Source organism: Micropterus salmoides, unplaced genomic scaffold, assembly GCF_014851395.1.
Source record: "Micropterus salmoides isolate LMB-PRFRI ecotype aquatic unplaced genomic scaffold, ASM1485139v1 Ms_hic_scaffold_20, whole genome shotgun sequence".
Classification (NCBI taxonomy): Eukaryota; Metazoa; Chordata; class Actinopteri; order Centrarchiformes; family Centrarchidae; genus Micropterus; species Micropterus salmoides.
The window spans coordinates 11,805,523-11,827,237 of record NW_024041151.1 but is presented as its reverse complement, the minus strand read 5'-3'; the positions used below and the strand labels follow the sequence as shown (position 1 = coordinate 11,827,237).

The window sequence follows — 21,715 nt, the reverse complement described above, 5'->3', positions numbered from 1 at the left end:
TCATGAAGTATAATTATTTATTATTATTTCATAAGGTTTTTCTTTTGCTCCATTAACCGCCCTGCTTCACCCGGGCTGATGTGGCTGAATATTCAACCGTTCCAAGACGTTTCCTGAGACAATTTCTCTGTGTAACTGGTGGGCAAACAGGAAGAGGACATTATGGAGAGAGTCAGAGCACATGCGAACAGATGAGTCACATATGAGTGATAGATGATGTAACAATGTAATGATGTCTTCTAGCAGACCATGGAGCTAATTGGACCGACAGAAAGGGGGAAAGTGTTTGTCACAAGCTTTTGACTCTCATACTTTCACTTTGCCAATGAAAAAATATGTAACAATCTCAGGCAGCAGAGGGGCAATGATCTAATTCAGATTAAATGACATCATCCTGATAAGTAACCAGCCTCCTCACTGGGAGATGGAACATAATGGACTCTTATCCTTGTGGCTGGAGTGTGTGAGGTTACATATTTCTGTGTATGTGTGTGTGGAAAAGTGAGTTTTGATGCTACATGCAGTGATGTTGCGGCGTGGACTGCTAGCCTGGGTCTCCCGTATTGGAGGCGTGCTGGTGCTCCTCTGCTGCTCCCTGTCGCTCCTCTATGTGATGACCTGCAGTCCGCCGCACTCTGACGACCCTCCACTGAGTCATGCTCTACCCCGTGCTGGACCCAACCACCCAAGCTTGGGGGGCACAGGGCCGGGGATTGGAGCAGGAGCAGGAGGGACAGGAGGAGCCCGGGCTGGGGCTGCTCAAAGTGGCGGACCCGCCGGTGTTCAATCTTATCAAGTGCTCCTCCAAGAGCGAGAGGAGCAGCACCGCCTCCACATCTCCTCCTTGAAGAAGCAGATAGCTCAGCTCAAGGAGGCTTTGCAGGAGCGTAGCCAGCAGCTGAAAGGAGTGCAGGAGAGCCTGAAGAGAGCTGCTGGGGGCCCAGCAGAGGGACAGGAAGCTGGGGCTGGATCACAGGGAGGGGTTCTTGGTGAGGCTCAGGGACCCAAAAGCCAGCAAGCAGACCTCCAAGAGTTCCTGCGGAGCCAGCTGTCCAAGGCCGAGGTGACCGCCGGCACCAGGCTGCCCAGCGAGTATGCAGTGGTGCCCTTTGAGAGTTTCACCCTGCAGAGGGTGTACCAGCTGGAGATGGGGCTGACGCGTCACCCTGAGGAGAAGCCTGTGAGGAAGGACAAGAGGGAGGAGCTGGGGGAGGTGCTGGAGACGGCCCTGCACAGCCTCAACACACCATCATCACAGCAAGACAGCAGGAGTGCAGCAGAAAAGACTCAAACAAACAAAGTGTACGCACCGTCTGACTTCATAGAAGGTGAGAATACATCAAATGTCAACCCTTTCTGCTAGAAATTAAATTTAAATGTGTTGAAGGAAATGCAATGCAGTCTGAGGAAATGTGACTAATGATAATAATACATTTTAATTTTAATAAAAAAATTTCCACCAAAATATTTGATGTTGCAATGCAGTAACCATCACAATATGCTATAATCAGAGTACATGTTTGGAAAATATGAGTAAAGTGTATTAATGACAACCTCACTCTCTGTAAATAACAACTAATAGAACTATATAAACGTAATTTCATGAAGATACAGTTGCATATTGACAGTTTTCTTTATCAGAACCCTATTCTCCAATTACTTCTTCAACCCTGGGTCACTTTGATCTTTTGGTTTTTTATATAAATCCCTGGAAGGTCAGAAACATGCGTGTGTCTTTGTGTACAAGTCCAGTCAGGATATCCTTCTAGTTTGTTCTGCTGAGCCTTGAACACAACCATAGGAAATGAACACAGCTGCTCCTTATTTGCAGTGGAGCATCTTTTCAAACATTTGTGTGTGTGTGTGTGTGTGTGTGTGTATCTGCTGTGTTCTGCTCTTTGAAGGTCACCACCTTCAGTGTCTGAGTGGGTGGAGGTTTTAAAGTGAGTAATAGGGGCACCTGGCTCGGAGGAAATGAGCCATAGGTCACTATATTGAGCCTTTTACACGTGTATGGGCTTGTGTGTGGTCCTATGTAATCTATGTGTGTCTCTGTGCGACTGTGATTTTAATAGATGCGCGTACATTTGTGTGTATCTGTGTGTTCGCAAACAGCCTCTACAATTCCTCAACAAGACAACGTAGAGTGCAGCTTTTTAATGAAATCGCGACTCCCTCCCACTCATATTTTATTCTTAATGCTCCTTAATGGACATCGATCTCTAAGCAAATCTTGAACAAGCAGGGATTTATCCAACCAGCCAGACAAGTGAAAGGCAGTTTAGATTGCCAGACTGACAAAAGCATCTTCAGGGAGCTTTCAGGACTGCATTAGCAAGCTAGTGAGCTGAAACTGCACACAAACAGTGGAGGTATGCAAAATGAACTTGCCAACCACTGAGTTCTGTCTTTAGAAAGGGACAGAAAATGCAGTTAGACAGACAGACAGAGACAGGAAGTGAAGGCATTTAGTCTAAATTGTTCAGCATATTTACTTAATGAAAGCTGATCGTGTCCCTCTGGGAAATCACAGGAAGCTGGCCAACTTAACAGGAAGAGCTTAATTTCAAGCCGCTATCAGAATAAATCTTTGCCCGCAGACATCTTTCTGTCCTCCTTTTCCTCTATCATTTTCTGCCTTGCTCTTCACTTTGTCCTTTATTCCCCTCTTGTCTCTCTCTGCTCTTTTTCTGTCATCCAAGCTGTCTTTGAAGACGGTGTCTCCAATGATGTGTTTTCTTCCTCTTTCTCCTTTGTTTTCTCTCTGATCTCACTGCTCCTCACTTTCTGTTCCATTTCCCTTTTCTTTCTGCACTCACCAACCCCAGTAGGTCCATTTGCAAGTAATAATCCTTGTAATAGCGTAGTAATTGAAAAACAACTTCTCCCTGGAGGTATAAACTGACGTAAGACCTCCAGCAAGAAAATTGGCCTGAATGACCAGTGTACGCGTGTTGCTGGTTTGTTATATGTGTATGTACTGTCAAAGTCTCTGGTACTGTATATTCGTGGCTCTTTGCCCAGGAGTAGCTGAGTGCATGGACAAGGTCTCCTGTGGCCTCATATGCCATCTCTCTTTCCCCACATAAACAGTATCTGTTCACACAGTATCTCAGTGTCCAATTAGCTAATGTTAGCATGCTAACACACTAAACTAAGATGGTGAGCATGATAAATATTACGCCTGCTTAGCATCAGCATGTTAGCATTGTCATTGTGCGCATTTTAGCTTAAAGCACTGTTGTGCCTGAGTACCGTCTCACACAGCCGCTTCTAGCGTGGCTGTAGATTCCTGTTTTACCTTCGGACCATGGGTGAATAATAACACCTGGAGAGGGCAGCGCCGCTCAGCCTTCCTTCCAATTTTGCCCAGTGGCCACACATGGTATTGCAGTGGCCCTAAAAGCATTTCCTAGTTAGGCAACCATTATAAAGGAGATGTCTGTAAAATCATTGACAGGACACCTCAAACTGCACATAAGGTCAATTTTGACTCTTTTCATCATGAATTTTGTGAAATATGTGACATCATCACAATGTAAAGTCTACTGGCCGGGCTGGGAAGTCACAGGCGGGGGAAACACTACTGTGCATATTCATTGGGCCACATACCACTGAAGAAAACCAAGAAGCTAGAAACATTTTGCCATATGCGCTCAATTTGGTCAAGTAGTTCTATCGGTTGGTCCACAGTACACACCTACTTCATGACACACCCTCAAATTTTGATTAGGTTTGACTCCTGTAGGTTTAGGCAACTAAATGACTTGGTTGGGTTTTAAAATAAGTACATTAATCCTGGAAATTACCTCAGGGAGCATGTCTTGTAGTAAAGTGTTTTCTGCTTCTCTTAGGGGCAGGCAAGCAATTCTCATTGGACTGAATAGGCCCCTGGTCTTGTATACAGTTCTAATAATACATCCCTAGATTTCCACATGCCCTTAGTCTTTATGCGAAGTAAGCTAACTGCAATTGGTATCGATCTTCTCATCTAACTTTCAACAACAAATAGAGTAAACATATTCTTTTACAGGATATTTACTGAATATTCATATATATAAATATTACACTTACTGATTATCACATAAAAACACCGGCACTGTATCTAAGCTTATTTGGTCTTGAGTTCATGTCTCCGTGTCTCACCCATCAGGTATCACCCGTACAGAGAGGGACAAAGGGACTCTGTACGAGCTGACCTTCAGAGGGGAGTCTAGCAACGAATTCAGGCGCCTGGTCCTCTTCCGTCCCTATGGACCGCTGATGAAGGTGAAGAACGAGAGGGTGGACACAGTCAACGTCCCAATCAACATCATCGTCCCTCTGTCAAGACGCACAGAAAAGTTCAAACAGTTCATGCATAACTTCAGGTGAGATTCAGCGATCGAACCTTTTCTCAAATTTTTGATTTCCTGATCCTTGTTTTTGATTTTCCTGGATCTAGCTGTTAATTGCAAAGTCACACAAACAATGTGACATAAACAGCAGCACCACAATAAATTATTCAAGACGGTGCCACACGTAACTAATTCAGGAAAATGTGATACTCTGCTATTCAAACCCAGTTTCAATTCGTTTTACATTTTAATTGGGGATCAGGCAGACGGGGACGAGGAGTGGTTGAGATTAGAGGAAAGAAAATTAACACCAGAGTGGTTATTTTCTTTTGAAAGACCATGTAATTAAAAATTTCAGTGCACATGTAGTGTTATCAGTAATTCTTTTTGGGGTTCTTGTCTGCATGATTCGAACGTAAACAAATCTGAAAGAGATTTGAATGATTCAGGCTAGAATATGAATGAAGATGGCCTTATAGATCCCAGCCCAGTTCTTATCAGTCGCCACACGACCACAAGAAATGTCATTTCACATATATTTTTGATGCGTATAGCTAATAAGCATCTCAAATGTATTATATCACAAAGTAGATCTAGGCTTGTATGTGTATATGATGAAACCATGAAGGCTTTTTGATATAGACAAAACTATGAAGGGCTGACTAGCAGTCAAATGTCATGGAATCTCAATCTCAGGAAACATCTTCTTTAATGTCTATGATTTATTGTGCTGCTGCTGCTGCTGCTTATCACAGCTCTTTTTACATGGTAAATCCTGCTTAGCAGCAGTTCTGCAGCCCATTAAAATGCGCCCCGGACAGACCAGCAGTAGTTGATATACAGCATGGCAAGAAGTGTACTTACTTGAAAGAGTCGGTGAGTCGCTGAGCCAACACTTTCCCCTCATTCGTATTAAAGGTATACCAGGAGAAGCTGTGTTTGTGTGTGTGTTTAGGGGGTGATAACGGTGAGTAACTGCATGTTTATCAAATATTGTTTATTCACATTTAGACTGACCAGCATTTATAATGCACTGTGATATGTTTCCCAAGTGCAGATAAACAAACATTTGCAGACGGCACTCTGGAGTCTGAAAAGAAAACGTTGCTCTTACTACATGATGAAATAATTAAACCATTTTTTTCTGCTCTGTGGTCCCAGTGGCAAAATGAAGAATGCCTCATTAGATCCGAGCAAAAATCGTTTTACTTTTAATAATGCCGGTATTTAGAGAGAGCCTCTAACACAACTGCATCTATAATGACAGTAAAAATCATGAAAAATTCATAGTCGCTCAGTATCCTCTGCACTTAGTTATTTTTAAGCATCCTTTTTTCATCTAGTTGTGTTTTTTAAGTTTTATGACATTTTTCCCCTTGTGCTTCTGGGGAAAATTCTGACAAATGTGTGTGTGCTGTGGGAGAGAGAGGCGAATAATCTCTAGCATGTGTGTGATATATTTGACATGTCTCCATTAAATTGCCTGCAGGCATTTACCACCTGGTCCCTCTTTTACTCATCTCTCCCTGTGCTTTAACCTAGCGTCAGAATGAGGACACTCAGGATTATATCTGAAAATGAAGATTATTTTCACTGTTAATTAACTTGTTGTTTGTTTTACTTTTATTTTTTTATTATTTAATCCTTCCTGGATATCAGGAAACAGAACATTACAATCTGCCACATCCAAAGGTGACATTTTTTTAATGCATCTTTTACCCAACAACTTTGGGCCCTAACAGCCCGAAGAGATTTAAAATAAAAAGTAAATCATCACATTTGAGAATCTTAAACGAGCAAATGCTTGACATTTGTTCTTGATGAATGATTTATCAGTCAATTATCTGAGTTGTTGTTGGACATCATATTGTAATCATTTCAGCTCTTAAAGCCTCCAAGCCCTCAGAGGTCTTCCTTCCTGTAATCCCCTCCTTCTCGGTGTGAGAACGCTTTCATCCATATTGTCCCTTCCTCTGTGTGTTTGTGTGTACCTACAGGGAAGCCTGTGTGCGTCAGGATGGCCGGGTCCATCTGACAGTGGTGTATTTTGGGAAAGAGCAGATGAGCGAAGTTCGCGGCACTCTGGAGAATACGTCCAGGTGGGTTGGAACTGCCGCCAAGATCAGATCTTTGAAATAGAGGCCAAGCATTGAGTACAGAAAGCAATTTATGAAATGAAATTAATGCTGCCACAGTCGTGCACCCGCTCTCAGAAGCAGACGCTGTAAAAATATTATTTTCCACACATACATCAGAAACCTCTCTTCTTCATGTTTTGAAATCTGTCTTTCACCAAACACACACAAAACACACACAGACACACACCTCTTGGCGTCCTGCCACAGCCAGTCATCTGTCTGATGAATAATGGAGCAGTGTGCCACCCACGCGAAGGAGTTGAGCGCTACCAGCCAACACAGATAAATTACAACAGGCCTGTGATCATCTCTGACTCACGCTAAACCTCTCACATGTACCTCGACACCCACACCTCTGGGGACGATCGCAGTCGGCTAATCAGAAGTCATATCCACTGTGGATTGAGCCACAGATTCCCTGAGGGGGTTGCTATGGTGATGCTTGTTGATTTCCCTGCCCCGAAGGTTTTTGTGTAGCCTTGAATCAGTTGGACTATCTCTAGTATCACACAGCGTTTCTTTGTCCCTCGTGTCTCTGCCTGCTGCTGTCGCTAAAGGGGAACTGTGAATATAAAAAAAGGCAGCATTAAACACACTTGAAGTGAAGCACCACGTGAAGTGTAAAGAAGGAGAGAATCAGAGCCTGTGAGCGTGGAAAAAGCACACAAAACATACATCAAACCTGAAATATTATTGATTTTAGTTGGAAAGAATTCTAAAGGAGTGACTGAGGTGGTTTGTAAGAGAAACACACCAAATGAAGAGCAGTACTGTATATTTTTTGTCCATGAGCATCTGTTCTTCTTTGAACCTATAGGTCTTTTGTATTCGTCTCACAGCCTAACAATGCATTCAACACTTAGGTAGCAGCTTCTGGGTTTGAATCAGTTCCTGTAATCAACTCTGTACTCCGCTTTTTTTCCCCAGCCTTCAGACTGTGGTTGAAATGAATGGGAATCATCATTGGAAGATAACTACCTGCGGCTCTATCTCAGGCAGACACACACATATAGTATATGCACAGATACAATGACAAACGGCATATAGGATCACAGAGGAAGATGCATGCATGTGTGCATGTGCAATTGGGTTGCAACTGAAGTCACTTTTTACATGTTCAAACAAGTGCAACAAGGTGAATACTTTCCAGGAGACACAGTCTGAAAATGTGTGCCTGTATCTCACCCCTATCTATGACTACAGTTCTACTTTTGTATTCAGATGTGGTTGGACAACATGTCGCACCAACTAGTTCTGCATAATCTGGCCTTTGGGTGCTTCAAGCTCACAGTGGAAATTATATTATGCTAATGTTTACCATGTTCGCTGTCTTAGTTTAGCATGTTAGTGAGTCGACACTAATTAGCACTAAAAACAAAGTCTCATTAATTGTATGTTGTCATAAACCAAAGTACTTGACATGCCGCTATAGAACAAGCAGGGCATCAACAAAATTATGACCATTCATCCTCTGGGGACCATGAATGTCTGCACCAAATGTTATGGCCATACACCCAATAGTTTTTTTAACTAAAAACCTCAAATCTGAACCTCATGGTGGCCCTAGAGGAAAAGTCACGGGATCAAAGTCATTAGGATTCATCTTCTGGGTATTCACTAATTTTTGTATCAAATTTCATGACAATCCATCCAATAGCTGTTGAGATATTTCAGTATGAGCCAAAGTGGTGGGCCCACTGACAGACGGACAGGCAGACAGCAAATATTAACTTTAAATTCAATTCCAATTTTGCCCCTGAAAACCAAGTCAAAACCCTGAAAGAAGTAGGTCAGCCAAAAAGTCCTTACTCTGAAGTTCTAAAACAACAAATTGGTTCACACAAATATACAATTCAAGTGCAAGTACACAGAGACACATTCCCTCACAAACAGATCAATGTCTGTGATCATCATTTGGTCTGATTCGACACTGCTCTTCCTACAACTTACATTCCCCTCTAGAAACTAGTTTGATTTGTGTCTGCTTCCAAACAACCTCTAGCTGTTTGTTCTTTTTTTGCAAAATGCCACTGAAGAGACGACCAGGAGACTGAAATGTTTTTCACAATAATATATTCAAAAAACTAAAATGCAATATTTCCATGACATTTTCCACATTGTTTTCCATCGTCTGAAGTTTGACTGGTGGTCTTTTAATTAGATTGTTCTCTCTTCTTCAATGATTTAATGGCATGAAGACTGGAGAATTAAGGCCACCAACTCTTTATCTCGATCCGCCAAACACCTCACACAATCACATAACAGTAGTGGGTGGACCTTCGAATTAATTCTGGACACTTCTGGATGGACACAATTTGGGCTATATAGAAATTGTTGTTACACTGAGATATTTATCTTGGAGAGTGTCAAAACACATATTGAGGTCACACACTCTGCTCAGTGTCCCTCCTTAAATTCTTTCCAAATAAAACATGTATATGACTATCAGCAGCCAAAATAAACCTCTTGAGGTGTGTAAGACCTTTGCAAACCAAGAACTGCACTTGGTCACCCTCTTGCTGCTATGTTGCATCTCAACCAACTTTCTGTCCAACACATTTCGTGAGTATAACAATCAAAATGGTCCTGGATCTCCACTAGCTTTCTAAGCCCTACCAACGCCTTTTCTGGGATTAAATGACAGTTAAAAAACGCTTCAGGGTTTTTTTTTGCAGGTGCTAATTATTTGGGTGTATACCAAAGGCCAAACCAGTTCTACTGTAACAAAAGCCAAAACAAGCTGAATATAGTTGATAGACAGCAATGCTCCAGAAAATCTGAACATTAGTCTTCAAGCATTCTGCCAGACACCAGGGATATTGTTTAAAATAGATAGGATCAGCCGCTGAGCCTTCAAGTATCGCTTACACATCCGTACTTCAAAGCCTGAACTCAAGCTCAAACTATTGGGGGACATGTAAGTTTCTGAGCCTTACATGCTCAAGAATAATGATTCAGAATAACGTGAGATAAAGGTACAAGAGAGGGAGAGGGAGAGCGTTTGTGTGTAACGGAGGGAGAAGAATGAGTGATCTGGTGTAAAGAGATACCAGTCGATACCTATCATGAATAAGTACTGTGCTTCAGATGCGGAAGAGAGGCGATGGCTGAGGGGAAAAACAGTGAGAAAGGAAGTAAAAGGAGATGTGTGAAGATAAGAGAGCAAAGCTAAGTTGGGAAAAAGACAGATTTTCCAAGGATGGAAGAAGAGCATCAACATGGATATCAAAGGAAGTCGTTCGTTGAGATGAAAGAGAAGGATCAGAAATTTGGACAGACAGAAAAAAGGAAGGAGGAGGTCATACTGTCAGTCCTTGGCTAAAACCTTTCCCTCATCTTTCTCTTGTACCACCCTGCGAAAGCCTCTCCAACAAGCCTTTCATGTCATGTAGCATTTCATACAGTTGACAGATGGGTCAACAATTTTCTGACGGGCCTCTGACAGCTTAAAGGAAGTGAGAGGACAATGTCGACCAGAAGGTGACTGAGAAAAGCTTATGAGTGGATGAAATGACAAACAAATCGTAGAGGAATTTCAAAAACTGTCCAATATTTAATTTTAGCATGTGTATTTACAGATCGCCAATACAGTCCCATTCTGTAAATGTGTTATTGAGAACTCAGAGCCTGAGAGTGATCATAACAAGTCTACATTTTTTATAGCTTTCACTTACCTCTCCATGACATGCACAGACTGCTGATTCCCCAGCTTTTTTTTGTCTTCTGCACAATAGCCCAGAGAGAGGATACACCAGCCTGCCTGCTCTGTAAACAGCAGACAGGTTAAAGACAAGGAAGAGGAATATGTTTAAAAGTCATTGCTGGCATTAAAATAAATCCCATGTCCAAGAGAGCTACCAGCTGTCAATGCTGCGTCAGAAAACATACAGATGTTGAAGAAGTGGAAGCATGTAGCTTCTTTAGTTGAAATGTATTTATGAGGCAACAAAACTTACTTGACCAAGAACCACTTGCCAAAAACTTGTTGAACTTTCTGGACTTCCTACCAAATAAAAACAAAGTGCTGCTTGGCACAATGTCATGTAAATTGTGGGAGAAAGTGCAGGTTGTCTATTTTCTTAATGTTTGTTCATGAGCAAGGTACTCACTAGCTTGCGAACGTTGACATCGCAACAAGCTAGAAGTGGTGGGGTTGGTTTGCCTAGAGTGGGTCTTCTGTGTTACGGTATCCAACCCCAATGAAGCGCTTTACATGACAAGATCACCAGATTCATTAGGATTTATTCTCTGGGGAACATGAATGTTTGTACAAAATATCAAGGCAGTCCTTCTAATAGTTTTTGTGACATTTGTCTCGACCGCAGTGGAAAGACAACTGACCAACAATCTCTAGAGCAATGCAACTAGTATTGCTAAAAAGCAAAACATGTCGTTCAAATGTGTTTAGACTGAGAAGAATCCTGGATATAGCAACATATAGGTTTGCTTACAGTCGAGACATTGAGTATGCACTAAATTTGCAGTCCTCAAGCTATAAACACACACAAGCAAATGGTTACACAGAGACATAGAGATTCACAGAGAAAGAAAAGAGACACGGACGGAAAATCGGGTTTCCCCTCCCTGTCCTGAGCAGAACTAACAGGATAAGACCTGCTGCTGAGGCACAACATGACAGCTCTGTACAGGCTTCTCACTCTGACACAATTTCAACAATTTAGTCCCCACTAGATAGCAGCCATCACACACCTACAGTAAACAAATTGACTGGCCATGATAAGGATGCTCATGCCTGCAGGGAAAAAGAGATGAAAAAGAGCACAATATGAAAAGTCATTTAGGAAACAAAGATAGTGCTCGACTCAAGTGGCGTTTTCCACTTGACACACGATAGTAGCGCTTATGTTCATATTTTGAGCTTGCATTTTTTTGAGACTGGGTAGGTGGACGCACAAACATCTGAGGGCAGCACACACACACACACACACACACACACACACACACACACACATGTATTCAAAAGGATGAATAATACATTGGCTTTGTCTCTCTGGAGATTTCAGAGATAATTATATTTTCCCCTAAATAATATTGGGAACCGGAAAAATATCACCACCATAAAACTACCAATTAATTATTTATAACTTCCTGTCTCCCAAAACGTAAATATGCACAGATGAATTTGTAAACCACTTCAGGAGATCTACACGTCTGTACACTTAACATGAAGCTACTGCCAGGAGACGGTTAGCTTAGCTTAGCATGAAGACTATAAACAGACAGGGAAAAACCTAGCCTGAGTCTATCTGAGGGTAACAAAATCTACCTACAAGCACCTCTGAAGCTCCCAGATGAAAACATTATTCAGAATATTGTTTGTTGAATCTGTTCAAAAACTGAAATGTAAAAACAGCTTTATCTTGAAAGTGGATTTATACCTTTACACAGAGCTAAGCCAGCTGTTTCCCTCCCTCTGCCTGTCTTTAATAAAGCAGCAGCATATATTATCGTATCTCACAGCCTCATGTCCTCTCTAGCTTTATAATATGTGAGGAATATTGGCGCTCAAGACAGATTTACATCACTTTAGTTTCCCTCTGAAGTAAAATCAATTAAAGTCTACGGTGAAACTCAAAGTGGTTTATTGTTTAGGGCCAAGACACAAGCATGCAAATGCTCTCACTTAACTGTGCTGAAATGGTAAACAAGGCGCAAAGGTAACAAAATCTTCATACCAGCATCTCTAAAACTCACTAATTTAACATATTATATCTTATTTGTTTAATCCACAGTTGTTTGTACAGTTAATTTTTTGTACGAATTATCAAACGACATGTAACGTGTGAATATGTGATCTTCAGAGGTGCTGGTAGGCAGATTATTAGCCCTGCTAGTGGTGTTTGTTTAATTCATACGAAAACCAAAAAACCTAAAAATGACTTTAAACATTGTTTGAGACAAACAGAGCGATTGTGCTCTGTCTCTGCCATCTGTGCACAGTTTAGTGCCAGCGGGTGGGTCAGTGTCTCCTGGGACTCTGTGTAGACTCTAAAACAGATCGACTCTGTTTGGATTCATAAACTGTAGACAGACATGGAGACTAGTCAGTAGACATATTGACTCACAGCACATGAACACATACGGACAGCTACATCAAGACATCTTGTAATTGTTCCTGATATTTTACTTGTTTCTAAAAAATATGCCGGCCCAGGGTTTTAATATGTCTTAATTAATGGGAGAGCCTGAAAGGATGGGAGTGAAACAAAGACTTATGGTGATAGACATTATTCAACACTCACACACAAAAGTTACAGTTAGATGGAAATGTTACAGTTAGATGGAAATGTTACAGTTAGATGGAAATGTGGGAAGTATGATTCAAGCTGCTTCTGGTAAAAACAAACTGACTCCTCTGGTCATTCTGCTGCTCTGTATGTCTGCATCCGTCCACTTGCTCTCTGTCTACTGTTTCATGTGTTGTGTCATCTAAAACCACATGGATGAAGGAGGTTAGATCCTGTTTGTTTTGCCTCGAGCAGAGACGGGTGAACCAGTTTTTCCCAGTATCTTCTATCTGAAGTCAATGAAAGTGTGTGTGTGAGTCTATGTATGCATGAGTAAAGGATTTGTAAGTAACCGTGTGAATTGTTATAGTTAATGAAAAAAGGCACAGCTGTTCACATCTGGATCCAGCTGTTTCTCTTTACTCTCACCACATCCTTGGAATAACTTCAAGCCAGTGATGGAGGAAGCTAAGTTGACCCGTGCAATTAATTTTCGGTTCCAGTTAAAGCTTGTCCGATGTCGTGAGCGGAACCCGAGAGAAAAGAGCAGGAGGTGGGAAATGAAGTTGTGATGATTTGTAAGGTCATCATGTTTTAATCTTTGGGTGGAAAGAAACTAACTAAAACTAAAGGCATAAATGAGCCAAATGGGCCTGTATGCTGTGCTGTGTTAGTTTCGGCAGTGGTGAAAGTACATTTACACAAGCACCATTTTATGCCACTTAATACTTCTCCTCTACTACATTTTGGAAGCAAATATTGTACTTTTTACTCCACAACATTCATATAACAGCTTTAGCTCCTAGTTACTTTGCAGATTTAGATTATTATTAGAAAATATATATATATATATATGATATGTTATTATAGGTTGAGCTACCCTGCAGTATTTAAAGTAAAATTAAAATTATCCCCACCTTTATCAGGAATATTAAAGTGATGTACACATGAATGCATCACAAATTATAATCCAGTAATATAATTCTTCATAATGAATACTTTTACTTTTGGTACGTTTTGATCGTAAAACTACTGTACTTTTATTTAAGTAAGATTTCAAATGCAGCACTTGTTACAGCACTTGTAACAAAGTATTTCTACACTTTATTATTGCTACTTTTACTTACATAAAACATATGAATACGTCTTCCACCAAGGGGTTGTGGTAATTTGATTAAACACAAATTTAGGAATAGACCCCATTTGAACACAGTATCAACTGAAATAATAAAAAGGTATTTAAACAGTTTGGCCCCTCTACAAGACAGGGGCTCAAGATTTAGTAAAAATGCTGGAGCCAGTTTAAGGCCCTCATCATTTCAGTTTACATTATAGTGTACTTTAGCGATGCATATTCCCAAACAAATTCTTTGACAAATGAATCAAATTACCACAAATGAATTGCCACAGAGTTAAACTGAGGCCCTGGAGCAGTTGCAGATTCTTGGTTGTTAACCCAGCCTCAGGATTACGTGTCTATACTGCATTTGCTAATATACCAATATGCAGATCATGATGATCATTTTGGCTGTAGACTGGACACAACATTTCACAGCTGAGTGCACAATGGGCTCGGAGACCCTTGTGCACACCGGACCTGCAAGAGTTAATATCTGCATAAGAATTTCACATAAATTGTCAATCAACATCTTACTTCTGCTTTCTTCTCTGTCTTTCTGTTATTCCTCACCTCTTTTCAGTGGTTTTATTTCAATTAATATCTTTCAATTAAATCCAATGTTGCCCAAGTATGTAGGCAAGGAAAGTGTAATTAAAAATGTAAATAAATAATCAAAAGCGCAGGAGAACAGGATAATTTGGCACGTTTGAATAAGCTTGTTTTGCTTTGAATGAATTCGGCAAAATTGTAATCTCAAATTCTTTCATTCTATAAGAAAACTGACTGTTCTCTGTCTAACCACCATGATGATCCCAACCTCTCTGTTTCTCTGCAGGGAAGTTAACTTTAAGAACTATACTCTGCTGCAGCTGGACGAGGAGTTTTCTCGGGGACGGGGTCTTGACGTCGGGGCCCGAGCCTGGAAGGGAGGCAACGTACTGCTTTTCTTTTGCGACGTGGACATCTACTTCACAGCTGACTTCCTGAACACCTGCCGACTCAACACACAGCCTGGTGAGACATACACACATTATGGCAAGCCCGTTTTAACATATCTAAGATTGACATGATTAAAATTGAAGATATCCATAATGTATTAATGACGAAACGTTAAGATGAAGATATATAATTATGTTGCAGTGCATGTGTTTGGAGATCATTCTTAGAAGCCACACTGCAATTGTAGTATTGTATATCTTGAATTATGAATCTGACTAGTCACTGTGCATTTTAAGAAATGTAAAGTATAATTAAGGACAGTCAAATAAACCTTGATATGTTCAAACAGCTTCCAGAAATAACCTTTTTAGGATATCTATAACTGCTGTGACATACTACAATTGTGCAGTAATAACACAAATTCAAGATATCTCCATCGTAGTTTTGACTAGTAATCTTAGTTTTTAGATACATAAAAAGATAATTAAGATATCTTTTAATGTGCTGATCAAAATCTATCTTAAATTTAAATTCCGATTATTCAAAACTAGATTGAATATGTCTTCATTTTAAGATATCTTGAATAAAAGTTTTGACTAGTCATAAATTTCTGTGATGTCATTATAGATATCTTAAAAGGATTTCTGACTAGTCGAAATCTATTTGGTGACATCATGAATTGTTGTTCTAACTAGACAGAATGCAATTGCAGATATCTTGAATTATAATTCCAACTGACAAGTCAAAATGCATTTGTAGATGTCTCAAATGTAATTAGTGATGGTCAAGTGCTGTCTGACACTGCTGTCTCGCTCCTTCTCAGGTAAAAAGGTGTTCTACCCAGTGTTATTCAGCCAGTACAACCCCACTCTGATCTATGGAAGTCCTGAACACGTCCCACCTGTGGAGCAACAGCTGGTAACACACAGCAATCAAATCCTATCCTCTCCCTTACCATTTTTTTTCAAACACTCTACAAGCCACTTGTGGAAAATATTGTACTTAATGCTGTGCTACATCACAGGGAGCTTCAGAAATATTTCCCCTCTCCAGCTGCTAAGTATTCAAATCCACAGAAGCATACTCCCGTTGAAGTGCCTCCTGTGTGTCTTGAGCTGATATGTTTCTGTTCATAAGCTCTCTGAGACTCTGAGTTATTTTCTCTGTAGGTGATGAAGAAAGACACGGGGTTCTGGAGGGACTTTGGTTTCGGCATGACTTGCCAGTACAGGTCCGACTTCATCAACATAGGTAAATATTACAGAACAACAACATTTGCAACACAACATGCACTGCCGTCACAACATCTTAGCAAAGCAGGAATTTATAAACAGTTGCTCTTGGGGGTTGATTATCTCAGCAGAGGCGTTACATAACGCAGCCTTCCTGGATGACCAAAATATGCATTCTGCTGTGTTAATGGTGCCATAGCTTAATGGATATGAAAAACATCAGAACACAAATGGTTCAATATTACATTACCTTTTTAACTGGAAGGAGATTTTATTATACTACTCTGCATGAGACAGCTCTGAGCAGCGGCAGCAGCATATATTAGCATATCTCACAGCCCCATGTCCCCTCCATCTGTATATTAGGTGAGGAATATTGGCTCGCAAGACAGATTTACATCAATTTAGTTTCCCTCCAAAGTGACATCAATTAGAGGCTACAGGGAAATTTAAAGTGGTTTATTGTTCAGGACCCACACACACACACACACACACGCAAGCATTCAAGTGCTGAAATTTTAAACAAGGCGCCAAGAAGGCCAGAAATCTGTTTCAAAGGAATAGTTCGACATTTTGAGGAATATACAAGTACATGCATTTATGTGTGTAAATATGTGTGTGCATATGATACCTGTTTTTGATTTACTGTACATAATCACATGAAATTGTTGTAGTTCTGTCTACTGTATGGACCCTTGATAGAAAGAGCAGCTGTTGCATTGGCAACAGCTAATGGGGATCCAAATATAAACAAAAACAAAATGAGAGGATCAATACCCTCTCATGTTTGTACAGTAAATATGTAGCTACAGCCAGCGTTGGGTCTGCTTAGCTTAGCTTAGCATGAAGACTGGAAGAAGGGGGGAAACAGCTAGCCAAATATTAAAAAAACAACATTAAACACCTCTACAGCTCACTTTTGAACACGTATGTCAAGATTGTCCTCCCAAGAAAAGCAATCGCAAATGCCCCAAAATGACATCTGTTTTTACAATAAAGCAACAAGGACCAAACAGTTTTTACAAAATACAACACGGGAGACCATGACCGTGGTCCATGGTAACCATAATAAAGTTACCCAAACCACGATTCATCCCTAACCTTTACCAACTTGTTTTTTGTTCCTAACCATAACCAAACTTTAACCAGAGTGATACCAGATGAGAAAATGTTTTGTAACGCTTTTGGAAGGCTCTGAAAAATCAAATGTCATGTCGATAGTGGCGTCAGATCAGAAAGTGCTTATACTAACTCTATGTGTCGTTTTGGAGGGTACAGACAAACAAAATATTTTGTCAGCTAATTTTGAGGACTTATTGTTTATGTCGTTTGTTTACGCCATATAAAAAACGACAAATTATAGTTTAACGGATACTATTTCTGAGCCAGGTGCAGTGATTTCCTGTAAAACCACAGCTTACCAGGTTTGCGCTTTGGTTTTTGTACAGATTAAACAACTAAGATATCACGTGAAAATGATTACCATACAGACTCATCAATATTCTCATCTAACTCTCAAACAAGAAAGGGAATAAGTGTGATTCCCCAAAAATATTGATCTATTCCTGCAGTCCTTCAGAAATTACAATGCAAAATGTTGTTTAGGCCATGTGTCTGGTTCAAATTCCTATCTTATCTCTTTTTAGCCCTGTAGCACGGGAAAGGGAAACGCAGAAAGACAGAATAATCAAAATAAAACTACAGAGAGACACAACATGTGAGGAAAAGCAGACATGAGCATTTCAGACGTCTAAAGATGCAGGTTTAAACTTGCCTCGTCAAGAGCTGTTTTGGAGTACACAGCATTGCTTCAAAAGTTCCTCACGAAACCACAAATCAGGCAGTATGGAGAGAAAACTGATTATGATCACAAACTGGAGACTTTAATCAGGATTCATTATCAGGATTCCTTTAAGAGGTAGTGAACGCAGCACTGAAAACATTAATTGCTTAGAAATGTTTGCAAATCAAAAATCTCCACTTTACAGAACAACACATCCTTTGATGGTATAATAACGTTTAATATCATACTGATTTCCCCTTCTGCTCTCTTATCTCCAGGAGGATTTGACATTGACATCAAAGGCTGGGGGGGCGAAGATGTCCACCTGTACAGAAAGTACCTCCATAGCAACATCCTAGTTATCCGTGCACCATCACGAGGCTTGTTCCACCTGTGGCATGAAAAACACTGTGCTGATGAGCTCCCGCCAGACCAGTACCGCATGTGCATGCAGTCCAAGGCCATGAATGAGGCCTCGCATGGCCAGCTGGGGATGCTGTTCTTCAGACACGAGATCGAAGCTCACCTGCGCAAACAGAAACAGCAGCAGAACTCAAACCCCAAGAAGACATGAAGGCTTAAAGCTAAATTATAAACACTGCAATGACTGCAGTCAGTTGGAACGCTGCAGATGAATTCATCTGATCTGAACTCTGATTTTAAAGGACTAGTTCAACACTTTGGAAAATACACTCATTTGCTTTCTTGCTGAGAGTTAGATGAGAAGACCGATACGCTAAATTTGGAGCTAGAGCCAGCAAGTGATTAGCTTAGCTTAGCATAAAGACTTGAAAAGGGAGCAACAGCTAGTCTGGCTGTGTCAAAAACTACCTGCACCTATAAAGCTCACCAATTAACACGTTATATGTCTTATTTGTACATAAAGCGAAGTGTAAAAATTACTTAAGTAATATTATTTAAGTAGTTGTATTCTTGACTTTCTTGGCAAAATAGTCAAGAAATAAAAAGAAAAATATTTCTCTCCTCTAAGTCTCGGCAAGAAAGTGAATAACCCTAAAATGCTGAACTATTCCTATAATGAAAAATGTGAAGACTTTTTACTTTTTGAGGACTCAAAGCACTTTGTTGCTCTAGAAAGGACAACTTAAGATTAATGAAAACTTATTGAGGAATTCATCTCCTCAACTGGAGTGGACTGTTTTTTGTTGGACACAAATCAACAGACCTCCTGTTTGAATCATCCATCTGTAATTAAATGTCAATTTGTAACTTCCTCTGTAACTGCAACAAGGCCTTTCAGAAAGCAAACATAGAACCATAAGTTTGATCTATGAAGTTACTCTGAACCGTGTGCCTTCTGTGAATAAAACCTTCAGGACAGCCAGCGACAATGCACAGGTTTTTATATGTAGGTCAGCAGGTCCACCTAGTGGACTGAAAGTTAACATGTTTGTGAATAAACAATGAAGGACCATTTAAAGCCTGAAAATGATAAATTATTGATCAGTGATATTCATTTGCTTTATCTATGTTTGTTCTTATTATGTTGTAAAGGATTATGATTTCTTATTGCCTGGACAGTATTAAGTGTGGTCCATTCACCTCTATAATGAAGTAAGAATGGTGCTGAGTCAAAGAAAAACATGCTATGAATGACAGGTGACATTTTTTTTCAAAAGCCTTGCATCATATGTATTTATGCCCAAAATATAACTAAAGATAGGTAATTTTTTTAAATGTTTAATTGATAAAACATCTAGACTTATTTGTTTGTTTTTTGAAACATAGGCTAACTAATTTGTTGTCACATAAGGGATAAAGTAAAAGAATTTATGACTGACAGTAATACCATTCACTGTCCTGACAATGACGATGACTTAACGCAAGTCAGAATAAGACTGTTAATCTTGGTTTCTGTCAAACTAATGTGACTATGTGTGGACCTTTATAAATGTCATAAATGCGCACATCAGGTGCAATAATGAAGAGAAAATGTGACATTACATATATTACTGTGCAGTCACAGAAACTGGAGATGTTATAGGTTTAGAGATATAACTTCCTCAATGGTTATTTTATATTTAGTTTAATATGGTTACCCATAAATCTTGCTCCAGCACTTCTTCAGTCCTTTGAGGCAATCAAAACGAGCTGTACTTTTGGTGGATGACCAAAGATGTGAAAAGAGGCACTTTTTCAATAATGTTTTTATTGTTTGCCATTGAAACATTCCTTGTAATAGTGACTTTATGTACATTTCAAGTTATTTTTCACTTCATGTAAACGAGTTGAATAAAAATGTGTGCATTGTGTATATTTTATTATGATGTGTTGGTATATTTCACCTGCAGTAACTATTGAGTATTATCCAGCTTGAAGGTAGAATATAAGACATAGATATACAGATATTTGAGAAAATTATTACTTCTATTTCTTGGCTGCCCATCATGATACATGTAATAATACATAAATATGAATTATATTCTTTCATTTAACTTTTATTTTATGCTTATTTTATGGGACAAGTTGAAGAACAAAAGCATGGAGACCGGAAGTGTTCAGTATTTAATAAGTAAAAACAAGATGAAATAAATAACCATTTAATCAATATAGATAGAATGTGTAATATTACCATGCAATTGTAAAATAATACAATATATTTGTTAAAGCTTAGATCATTATTATGTTAATTATTAAGTTTATTTTGTCAATAACAGAATTTATTGAGGAGCTCATTAATCTCACATTTTCTCCCAATGTCTGTTTAATGTCATTATGACACTTTTAATCGTAACTTATCAATCACTAACAAACAGCCTTGGCTGTGACAGAACCTTCACACACACAAAAAAAGCCCTGTGGTCTGTTCACACAGGTGTTTTTAATCACTTTGCCTAATTAAACCTTCTCTCACATTATATTTAAATTTAAAATTTTACCAACTAAGGCTGCTAATACTTAACCATAACTTCAGATAAATGTTGGACTACATTTTTGGACTGCATCATCAAAATAAGCGGCTTTAAAAAAAAATTGTGTTGGATGTGTTTTTTCTATACAAAATTCTACTACTTCTACTCCTCCCTCATATGTATCATTTAAGGAAGCAAGATGTCTCCTACTTAATTGATTTTCATTGTTATCTGCCTGGTGGATTTTGATTGTTTACTATTAAATAGAATCAAATATGGTTTATAATATTAAAATGTAGGGCTGAAACGATTAATTGATTAAACTGATAAAATCGATTAATAAAATGCATCCACGCAAATTCTTTGCATCGATGCTTTGTTTAATCCATAACTATATAGCACAGTGTTTCACACGGACATTTATTACTGTGGCACATGCACTTACGCTGTGAACACAACGTGATTAATGGCGCTGTTTGCAAAGTGGAGGAAGAGAGAGAAAATAGCAAGGAAGTGTCCAAAGTATGGGATTATTCAAGCTCAAGAAAACAACAACTCTGTAATGTTACCGTCCGTCCACCATAAAACGAAACTTATGTGGTCTCGGTAACAGCAGGACGGCTTCTGATCAGAAATTAGCCGGTGTTCTGCCAGCGGACCACAGACAAGGTACCAGGAAAAGCAACATCAGTGTTTAACTGAAATCATGATTGATTGTTGAGTTGAAGGCCAGCCAAAGTAATCCGCAGTCCTCATCTTTAAATGTGCACATGTGCGTTTGTTGTTCTCTTTTTTTTGGGTGTGAGTTGTAACATCACAGTCAAGAGTTAACTAGGTGTCGGAAAGCTGCACCTTTTAACTCCCCTGCAGCTCTCTGTGTAGCTCAGACAATCACCCATTCTTTATAATAACAAACAGCTGTTTCTGTGCAGGTTCGCTCATTCCTTCATTTCACCTGCATTTTCTTGACAAAAGTTGGTTTGGAAACCAGCATTGCCTGCCATAACTGGCAACGACTTCAACGGCACGGTGTTTCGGTTTAACC

The 21,715-nt window shown here is 39.6% G+C and overlaps 1 protein-coding gene across 2 annotated transcripts in view; it reads left to right on the top strand.

Moving 5' to 3' along the window:
• The window catches only part of csgalnact1a (chondroitin sulfate N-acetylgalactosaminyltransferase 1a), a 31,547-nt gene extending 11,468 nt beyond the window's left edge, over positions 1-20,079 (top strand). For both annotated transcript variants that reach the window (XM_038733878.1, XM_038733879.1), the window contains 7 exons: positions 1-1,328; positions 4,154-4,370; positions 6,335-6,436; positions 14,679-14,857; positions 15,606-15,700; positions 15,952-16,033; positions 18,076-20,079. The exon at positions 1-1,328 is cut by the window's left edge and continues 47 nt beyond it. In XM_038733878.1, coding sequence (XP_038589806.1) covers positions 512-1,328; positions 4,154-4,370; positions 6,335-6,436; positions 14,679-14,857; positions 15,606-15,700; positions 15,952-16,033; positions 18,076-18,371 — 1,788 coding nt within the window. In that variant the 5' untranslated portion in view covers positions 1-511 and the 3' untranslated portion in view covers positions 18,372-20,079. The remainder of the gene's footprint in view (positions 1,329-4,153; positions 4,371-6,334; positions 6,437-14,678; positions 14,858-15,605; positions 15,701-15,951; positions 16,034-18,075) is intronic.
• Positions 20,080-21,715: the final 1,636 nt, after the last annotated feature.